The sequence below is a fragment of the Lactuca sativa genome, chromosome 7, assembly GCF_002870075.4.
Source record: "Lactuca sativa cultivar Salinas chromosome 7, Lsat_Salinas_v11, whole genome shotgun sequence".
In the NCBI taxonomy this organism is placed as follows: Eukaryota; Viridiplantae; Streptophyta; class Magnoliopsida; order Asterales; family Asteraceae; genus Lactuca; species Lactuca sativa.
Genome location: NC_056629.2, coordinates 90,988,067 through 90,998,756, shown reverse-complemented (window position 1 = coordinate 90,998,756; position 10,690 = coordinate 90,988,067). Strand labels below are relative to the sequence as shown.

At 35.9% G+C, this 10,690-nt stretch overlaps 1 protein-coding gene and 2 non-coding genes across 3 annotated transcripts; 2 read left to right on the top strand and 1 right to left on the bottom strand.

Moving 5' to 3' along the window:
• Positions 1–525: 525 nt before the first annotated feature.
• Positions 526–2,352, bottom strand: LOC111883732 (uncharacterized). The gene has a single exon (XM_023880056.3). It carries the CDS (start codon positions 1,766–1,768, stop codon positions 728–730), a length of 1,041 nt encoding a protein of 346 aa, XP_023735824.1. The 5' UTR covers positions 1,769–2,352; the 3' UTR covers positions 526–727.
• A 5,952-nt stretch (positions 2,353–8,304) lies between these two features.
• On the top strand, positions 8,305–8,377 carry TRNAC-ACA (transfer RNA cysteine (anticodon ACA)). Its single transcript has one exon. It is a non-coding gene; the product is annotated as a tRNA-Cys (tRNA).
• A 1,871-nt stretch (positions 8,378–10,248) lies between these two features.
• Positions 10,249–10,320, top strand: TRNAC-GCA (transfer RNA cysteine (anticodon GCA)). The gene has a single exon. It is a non-coding gene; the product is annotated as a tRNA-Cys (tRNA).
• Positions 10,321–10,690: the final 370 nt, after the last annotated feature.

The window sequence follows — 10,690 nt, the reverse complement described above, 5'->3', positions numbered from 1 at the left end:
TAGTTTTGTGGGGTTTTTTTTTTTTTTTTTTCTGAATTTCAGTATTTACTGATGTTTTAATCAACAACATGGTACGACTATAAATTGGTTTCAAGAAGAGTCCAACATAAATGATTGGTTATATTTTTCAATTTTGTTTAAATAATTGCATGTTCCACTTCCCTTCTAGGAATGCATACCATATGGAAGCTATTTTTCTTTTTCTTTTTTGTGTTGTGTAGTGGAAAAGAAAATAACATTGTCTTTTCCTATTTGGTTGCAATTGTAGCACAGAGCCGAGGCAGTTCACAGGGAAACTGGAATGATATATACTTCTAATCTGGGACTAGAAAACAAGTTTAATATAACAAGTTCAATGTAAGTTAATAAAATCTTCCTGTTTTATCCATTCTTTTGGTGTATCCAACCCCGCTTTTGCGGGATTCTTCCCTGATTGATAGTAAAATTGGAAAGGGAAAAACAAGAGATATGTTTGAATATTGAGCATGAGGGAAGTCTTGAAGATATTAATTAGAGCCCCATATATACACTTCTTAACTTCACTATATTAGTTACCAACTTTGCTTCACAAGGATCATATAACATTATTATTACCAAACTTTAACTTTTTTTTTTCTCTATAAAGAAAGAATGCTTCTCCCATCACATACTTTTCTTAATATAAAAAAAAAAATCATAATAAATTTGATGATACAACATTAATCCTTAAGAAAGTAAGTTGTCAATTTCATTGAAGGGAACCACAAGAATCTTGATTTTTAGTAGACAATTTCTTGAGAAATTCATAGGTGGTAATCATTGTAGTTGCAGACATCGACATCGAAATCCATCTCGGCCCCAATCCTCTGTAACACGCACTCAATCCACCTTCCGTCATCAATTTCCTCAACGTCGGCCCTATTCCCGGCTTCCCATTACATCCGTCGTCTAAAACTTGAAGTCTCGTTTTAATTGTATCCAAAGGCATCGTAACCAACGCCGAAACGCCACTTGCCACGGCGGCGCTCGCCGCCTGCACCGCCACTACCGCCTTCGAATCCGGCGTAAACCCAACCCCTCCTCCACCACCACCGTTTCCGTCTCTTTTCAAATGATTACCAATCCCATCCCAAATCGAGCGGTGGGCCATGGAGTAAGACGCCCACCACACTGCATTTGACGGCGCGTATGTCAAGATTGAAATCCCAAATCCTCTGTATAACCCTCGAACGCCGTCATGATGGATGATTTTCCGGAACGCGTCAATGCCGCCGGTGTATTTGAAACCAGTCATGGCGGTTGTATTCAGCGATTTACCACCTTGAACCATTAATCTCTGGCTCACGACATCGATTGGTGTCCAAACTAATTGTGCAGCCATGGCTGCGGTTACTCCAGCCGCAGCATTTGCAATCGCCGCCGCTTTGGCCTCTGTAAAACCCATCTTCACCGTCGCACAACCAACGCTGCTCTTTGTCATTTCCAGCGCACCCATGTAAAGAGCTCTTGCCGGAATAGTACCCATTAACGACGTTCCAAATCCTCTATAAAAACCCCTCAAACCATCGTGTCGGAGAATCGAGATCGCCATTTTGAAGCAAGGGGTGTCTTTCACAACCACCTGCTGCCGTGTTTTCAACACCACCGTCGGGTACAACGTACCGGAAACGCCAGAAAACAAGGCGGCGCCGAGGAAGAAAAACTTGGATTTATCGAGCATTTCCCAATCAATGTCAGCTGGGAGATGAATTTCCGTCCTGGAATCATCCTCCGCCACTCCCAAACTCATCTTCGCCACTTTCTCGCACTTCGTCCGATCCCGATTACAATATCACTAAAAATCCTATTCAGTAATTTCTACTATCAACTAAGCTACTAGTCTTCTTAATCAATCAAATCAGATATTCAGCTACTAGAACTAATAAGATCAAACCCCAAACCAGGCCGTTGACCAACACCAAAGAACAAGAACCCGGATCCCAGAATTGGGAGTATGCTATGAAAGTTATCCGTTTGATTATATATCTATGTGGGTTGATTGGATCTACTATCAATAACTTTTTTTTCCGTTTGCGAAGACAGATTTGCGAGCGGACGTGAGTTACCAGAAATGGATTGAACATATCCGGTGGTTGTGGTGGTTGATCGGAGCTCCGATGTTTGAGATTCTGACGGGGATCATCGGAAAAGGATGCATAGAAAGATCTAACTGAGTAGTGAAGAAAGGAGAGAGAAAAAGATTAGCGAAATGGATTAGATTGGATTGAGATGAGGAATATATTATAACAGAAAATAGCGGAGGAGATAGTGGGTAGGGGAAGGAGGCGTCAATGGATTCTCAGGACCTGGATTTTCCGGATCAGGTGCATATCGACACGTGTCAGTTAACATGTCTGGGGCACTCGGATTGGTAACGTGCTAATCCACTTGCGATGCACACGTGTCGGTTGAATTTCCGAGGACGGTTTAGTCAGATGCGGTCTTGTTATTCGATCTGGCCGGTTGACGGTTGCCCTTGGTATAGGGAGTAAGGAGGCATATTTGCATTCCGATCCTTGTCGTTTTGTTATTTTCAATAAGCCTACTTTAACTTAGAATATTTTAATACTTTCCATAATGCCAAAATCAAATATAAATTTGACGTTTAGGTCGTCCACATGCCATAATGTATCGAATTTATTAGATTTAATGAATTTTTATATAAAAGTTTTATTTTCATATATTAAAATATATCGAATTTTATGAATTTTAGTTCAATAATATTTAAAAGTTTAGCGAGTTTTTTCTTCGTTTTGTAGTTCAATGAGCATTAAAAACCCAACATATTGAATTTAAACATCTTACTAAGGTTGAGTTTAATATTTTGAATAGAAAATAGTCATTACAAGTTACAAGTTACTGAAACATTCTATTAAATCAATCATTATGGATACATTTAGTTCTATATATCGATAGATATAGTTTCATAATCATGTAAATTTTCAGAAATTATGACTATGCATCGCTAGATATAGTTTTAGTCATGTAAATTTTTAGAATTATGAATTTTGGATTGGAAACGGAGGTAACAATACAAACAATGGTAAAACAACGCCTTGTTGTAGCTTAAATAAGTAGGGGGACTTTTCTTGTATATTTACAAAAAAGAAAATTTGTAACTGGCGTGAAGTTGGAGGGGTAAACTGAAAATACGGGAGACCGCAAGTTGTGTGTTAACCAGTGGGCTATATTAAGATATCTTGTGGGTACCATGTATGTTGTTTTCCATTGATCTTGTCGAAACAAAAAATATATATATAAACAAAAAAGTGCAGCACGTCGTTTTTATAAATGTGATATATGGTTTATCGGGTTTTAAAAAGAAATAAATGCACAACACTAACAAATTTTAAATCTTTATTTTCAGATATTAGATCATGGCAAGGGAGTTCAAAAAATTATGTAACTTAATAAAATGGTATTTATGGGGACGAAATCCAGGATTCGTTGGACGGTTGATGGTAACGAAAACTACAAATTCTTTCACGGGCACATTAACTGTAAAAATAGGAAGATGATAAATGGTCGTTGGACCTCTAAGTGAATTAAAAATAAAAGCACACAAGTTATTTCGTGACAAATTTCAACATTCAAGAATTTCTAGACCAAAGTTGATCGGTCCTTGTTTCCGTTCGATTTCCATGATGGAGGCCATTGGCCTTGAAGCCCCTTTCTCTGATGATGAAGTCAAATACGCTGTTTGGGTGTGCGGTAGCAAGTGGGCCCTCAAACCAGATGGATTTACTTTCAAATTTATTAAAGTTACGTCTGGAACTTAATATCAAGAGATGTTTTGAACTTTGTTAGACATTTCGAGGAGGTTGGCAATTTTGTAAGAGGGAGTAGTTCCTCCACCATCACTCTAGTTCCTAAGTGCAAGGATCCCATCACTCTTGGTGACCATCAAGCAATAAATCTCAATGGGTGTGTTTATAAAATTGTCTTTAAAATCCTTACAAATAGACTAAAAGAGGTCATGGGTAACATAGTGGATGAGGTCCAATATGCATATCTCAAAATCTGGAAGGGCACAATATTGGTGACGACCCATTGATCATTAATGAAGTATGCTTATGGGCTAAAAAGGTTTAAAAAAAATAGATTTTTGCTACCAAATGGTATGGTGAGGAGACTCACATCGCATGCAAAAGCTCCCCGGAAGAAATCTTTAGTTGCTGCCTCACCGGCTTCCCGAACTATCAATACCAGAACTAGATAAAATCTTAGTTAATAGGCCAAAACCCTCAAGTTTGGCCCAATGTCAAACTTGGTCAAAAGTTAACTATCAATGGAAGTCAAAGTCAACAAGTCAAACTTCAGGCTGAGTACGCCCATCGTACTCAACTCGTACGCATGGCGTACTTACCAACCAAAATCTAGACCCCATATGAGTACGTGCAGCGTACTCGAAGGTACGCCCGATGTACCCAGCCAAATGGCACTTTTCCATTAAGTGTTTAATTGCTTAAGTCCTTTCATCCAACACTCATATCTAGTCCCACAATATCATTCTAAGTCATAAAGTTTCCACCTTTATGACTTTCCATATCTAGAAAAGGTCCAAAAGCTAAAACCTTAACTTATTAATCCATTAAGATATCATGACACTCTCATGGAAGGTATAGAAGGATCAAGATTACATTTTATTAGATCCTAAAAGCTCCATAACGGATAAAGTTTCCAACTTTATCCATTAGAATGGTCCAAACCAACAAGATCTAGCCTTTAAGCTTCAAATGGGACCAAAAGTGCATCTTTTTCAACTTAATCCATTAAGTCCACGTCTCCAACCTTCAGATCTGAATTACAATGATGTTTAGATGGATAAAGTTTCCAAATTTATCCATAACAAGGTCACAAACTTTCAAGATCTAAACTTTATGCACTAAAATGACCAAAAGCTTATAACATCCGAAACTAGCTAGATCTAATAAATGCATCATCAAGATTCTTACTTTATACCACTAGAAGATAGATCAAGGTGAAAAAAGTCTAGATCTACAAGCTCCAATGCAACCAACACTTCTACAAGAAGTTCCTTATTCTCCGAGGTGCACAATGCATACTACAAACCACTCAAAATCACCTTCCTTTAGCTCAAAAGGCTCATCTATGGTTAGAGTTTCGTGAAAGTGGTGTTGGAGGGGTGGATGCTAAGAATGGAGTAGGTTTGGGGAGTTAAGGAACTTAAATAGGGCTTAAACCACGAAAATAGGGTTTGGGCACTGATTGCGTATGCCCAACATACTCCTAGTATGCCCAGTATACTCAAGATTCCATTAGTACGCCCAACGTACACCTTTTTGTACGCCCAACATACTCAGCTTGGCCCAAAACCACCCAAAGTTGAAATGGTCATAACTTCTTTGTTCTAACTTCGTTTTCGACGTTTTTTATGTCCACGGAAAGGTATTGAGGAGCTCTACAACCCTATCTAATTATTTTTTTTACTTAAAACACATCGAACTAAAATCCATAATTCATAAAAGAAGTCTGAAACACTAGATTCCCATTTTACCCTTTGACTCCAAAGTGCAAACCGAGCTATTGGGTCACATATCTACATTACCCACATCTAAATGGGCCTAAATCTTACCTTTTTAAGGGCCCTAATACTCATGATAACCTCTCCTTGGGCCACTGCCTCGAATTAGGAATCGATTCGGAAAAAAGGTGTTACAACTCTTTGTTGGATTAAATGTCTAAGCCCATAACTATTATTGGCATGTACTCGACCCGAGAGTAGCATGGTCCATTTGGGTTGCATAACACCAGGACAATTTGTTAGGATGGACTCTTGAGAAAATGTTATATATGATTTATTAATATATTATAAGTTCTAATATATTAATAGGAAATCATATATTTTAATTAGTATTCATCAAGAATTAATTTGGAATTAATTTAGTGATCAAAAGAGGCTAATTAAATCTATGGGGACTAATTATGGTGATTAGTTATATTTATATGTGTTTGGCTTATGATCCATGTTGGACCAAGTTTATGTATGGACGCATAAAGAGTTGGGCCACATGAACCATGAATCATAGAAACCATGGGTATGGATTTGGGTTATACCCATGACCCTTGAAATCCTACATATAAATACATACTCCATAGGCTAAAAAACGCCTACACCTTAACTAGCCTTTTCCTTTGGATTTGGGTTATACCCATAACCCTTGAAATCCTACATATAAATACATACTCCATAGGCCAAAAAACGCCTACATATTATGCAGATCTAGTATGTGTGTTTCCGCTCTATCTCCTGTTCCTTGTTTGGTTGTGGATCTGGAGCAGAGTCGCACATCCAACCGTCTTACTAATCCTAATCATATACGACTTGTATACACGAGGTAATGATAGATGGGCCGAGTATGAAATCCTATGATGAACACTAAGGCAAAAATTGCCAGGTTTACGGGTGGGTATTCTGCAAATCAGAGGAACGCAACCCCAGTAGTACGACTAAGAAAGTTAATTTCGGGACGAAATTCCATCTAACGGGGGGATGATGTGACAACCTAAAATTTTTTGCCTTGTAAAGCACAACCAGTCAACTTAACTGAGGGTCAGACTCATTTTTGCTACCATTTAGCCTTGTTTAGAGTCCGTTTAAAGGTTCAAAACTCCGTACATTTGAGAATTGAGCATAGAAATGGATCGCGTAAACTCCTAGCACCAAAATCGAGCCTTACACTCCAACATAAGGAGTGTACGGCCGTACACATGGGTGTGCGGACGCACACCCCTCTCCTGGCAGCATACTCACATGTATAAGTGTAGATATTAGCCTCCTTTAATCCCTTTTCACACTCCCAAGCCTAGAAGTCGATTTCTCTCTCTCAACTATCATCCGATTTTCAGCTTAGATCTTCAAGAATGTAAGTGTTCTTCCTTTGATTTGTTGTTAATCTTCTTAAACTAGTTACATTCTTTGATTTCATCCATTTAAAATCATGTTTTGGCTCAAACCCTTCACATCCTTTGTTCCATTTCAGGTTAATGGCCCTCTGGTTGCCTTTTAGACTTTGAAAATCCCAGCTCTAAGATTTATATTCATTGAAACTGAACTAAGTTTAAGATATATCTTTAGGTTAATTTTTGGCTTAAATTATAGGTTTCAGCATCGCCACAACATGGTAAAAGACTTGCCACGTCTTGGAAACTAGAATCCTTAATGTACACAACAACATAGAGCGAAATGGGCTTTTTTCAATTTTTTGATCCACCACATCATGGTAATGCCTTTGCCACGACGTGGGAACTAGAATACGTATTTTGTCATGAACATGAAAGTCGATTGAAATTTTTTCTTGTTTTCAAAGTATCTTGAATCTCCTTAATAGAATTTAAGAGTCATTAAATATATCCAAAACACTGGAGAGAGGTTTATCAGCCCAATTATAATTTAGCAAGTATTGCTTGTCTGCTTTTGCCGTCTTTTCTCCTTTTCAGCTCCATTCTCCACATTTTGCATCCTAGTTCTGCTTTTAACTATAGTTTAAAATTTCAAGGTATATTAAGTATCATATATCTTAAAATATAACATTTTTCTTCAAATATATTAAGATAATGACCTAAAATATATAGTTAAACATGACCATATCATTAGTCGACAATCTTTCCTCTGTCAGAATGCTCCCTAGTCTGATACAACATAAGAGAATGTTTAACTTGATAGGAACCCAATTATCCCACATATTCTCCACCCTTCCCCCAACACATGACAATCCATATAAAGCACGCCTATAGGATACCAAAAACTTATCTGACACATCAAGCAATGTAGGGACATAATTTCAAGTTAAATATTGTTAGATTGTTACAACAATACATATCACAATATTTCCCAAAACTTGTTACATCAACTTGTTTTCACGATAATATGAGACAATTTATATGTCTTTATCCTTTCCGTTATGTCATTTCTATCAAACAAACATAACTCTACCTGTAATATGTGATATTTCTCTACTCGTTAGTTGTCATCCAGAATCTTAAGATATGGTCAACTAACTAAATAGTTGTAGAAACACCATCATAATGGGAAGAAATTTCACATAACTGAGTCGAATTCAATGGTTTTTAGATGGTCATTTCTTTTAAGGTTTGTCACAAATTTTTATGTAGGTTAGTAACATGCCAAATAAGTAATATTTTTTTTTTATAAAAATCATTTTCAAAGCGCCCCAGCTTGATCTATCAACAACTTTAAGTCTTATGTTTCTTTTCGAATGTTGAATATTAATATAAATCAATGCTTCAAATAACCATCAAAATGATTCCATAGCTCAGTGGTAGAGCATTTGACTACAGATCAAGAGGTCACCGGTTCGAACCCAGTTGGGCATTTATTTGAATTTTATTATTATACGTCTCTCATATCCCAAATCAACCGTCATTTACTGCTTACTGATAATAAAAATGTTACATAATCCATTTCAGAACTTATATTATCTCATTAAGATAGAAAAAGAAACATATACCTTTAATTTATTGATTTTTACTAATCCTAAAGGTAATTAGAATTAAATCATGCACACATTAAAGTTGTTAACTTTATTAAGCGAACCATAGGTTTTGATCCAACACTATTCATTATTATTTTACAATAATAAAAGAACTATGATTTAAGAAAACATAATTAGCTTGACCTTCTAATCACATTAACTCAACAATAGGTAGTAAAGTACTGATATTTGAGACATATAGATCTTCAATCGAACATGACACGATAAATGAACTAAGAATAAACAATCGAAATAAAATTTTGATCCATAATCTCGTTAATAATCTATTTAAAACACAAAACAAAAGTTTTTCAGACCTAAATTCATAAAGTAAAAGCAGTACGAACACAATTGGAACGCTAATCGTGATTAGGAAAGCAAACTAAATGACACCCATCATCAATCCACTATCGATCCTTCAAATCCTTTGTTCCCTTTCATCTTAATGGCCCTCTGGTTGCCTTTTAGACTCTTAAAATCCCAACTCTGAGATTTATATTCATAGAAACTTAAGTAGGTTTAAGATATATCTTTAGGGTTAATTTTTGGTTTAATTTATAGGTTTCAGCATCGCCACGACGTGGTAAATGACTTGCCACATATTGGATACTAGAATCCTTAATGTACACGACAACATAAAGCGAAACGGGGTTTTTCGCAATTTTTTGATCCACCACATCATGGTAATGCCTTTGCCACGACGTGGGAACTAGAATTCGTTTTTTGGCATGAACATGAAAGTCGATTGAAATTTTTTCTTGTTTTCAAAGCATCTTGAATCTCCTTAATAAGGGTCATTAAATATATCCAAAACACTAGAGAGAGGTCTATCAGCCCAATTATAATTTAGCAAGTATTCCTTGTCTGCTTTTGCCGTCTTTTCTCCTTTTCAGCTCCATTCTCCTCATTGTGCATCCTAGTTCTGCTTTTAACTATAGTTTAAAATTTCAAGGTATATTAAGTATCATATATCTTAAAATATAACATTTTTCTTCAAATATATTAAGATAATGACCTAAAATATATAGTTAAACATGACCATATCATTAGTCGACAATCTTTCCTCTGTCAAAAGGCTCCGTAATCTGATACACCATAAGAGAAGTTTTAACGTGATAGGAACCCAATTATACCACCTATTCTCCACCCTTCCCCCAACATATGAAAATCCATATGAAGCACGCCTATAGAACACCAAAAACTTATCTGACACATCAAGCAATGTAGGGACATAATTTCAAGTTAAATATTGTTAGATTGTTACAACAGTACATATCACAATATTTCCCAAGACTTGTTAAATCAACTTGTTTTCACGATACTTAGAGACGATTTATATGTCTTTATCCTTTTAGTTATTTCATTTCTATCAAACAAACATAACTCTACCTGTAATATGTGACATTTCTCTACTCGTTAGTTGTCAAGCATAATCACAAGATATGGTCAACTAACTAAATAGTTGTAGAAACACCATCATAATGGGAAAAAATTTAACATAACCGAGTTGAATTCAATGGTTTTTAGAAGGTCATTTCTTTTAAGATTTGTCACAAAGTTTTATGTAAGTTAGTAACATGCCAAATAAGTAATATTTTTAATAAAAATCATTTTCAATGCGCCCCAGCTTGATCTATTAACACCTTTAAGTCTTCTTGTTCTTTTCGTATGTTGAATATCAATATAAATCACTGCTTCAAATAACTATCAAAATGGGTCCATAGCTCAGTGGTAGAGCATTTGACTGCAGATCAAGAGGTCACCGGTTCGAACCCGGTTGGGCCCTTTGTTTGAATTTTATTTTTATACGCCTCTCATATCCAAAATCAACCGTCATTTGCTGCCTACCAAAACTAAAAATGTTACATAAACCATTTCAGAACTTATATTTTCTCACTAATATAGAAATAGAAACATATTCCTTTACTTTATTGATTTTTCGTAATCCTATAGGTAATTAGAATTAAATCATGCTAAGATTGGTCATCTAAAATATGCACACATTAAAGTTGTTAACTTTATTAACCGAACTATAGGTTTTGATCCAACACTAGTCATAATTATTTTACAATAATAAAACAACTATGATTTAAGAAAACATAATTAGCTTCATCTTCTAATCACATTGACTCAACAATAGGTAATAAAGTATTGAT

What these genes read in the sequence shown, in the direction of transcription:
- LOC111883732 (XM_023880056.3), bottom strand. Translation starts at nt 1,768, where the DNA reads ATGAGTTTGGGAGTGGCGGAGGATGATTCCAGGACGGAAATTCATCTC.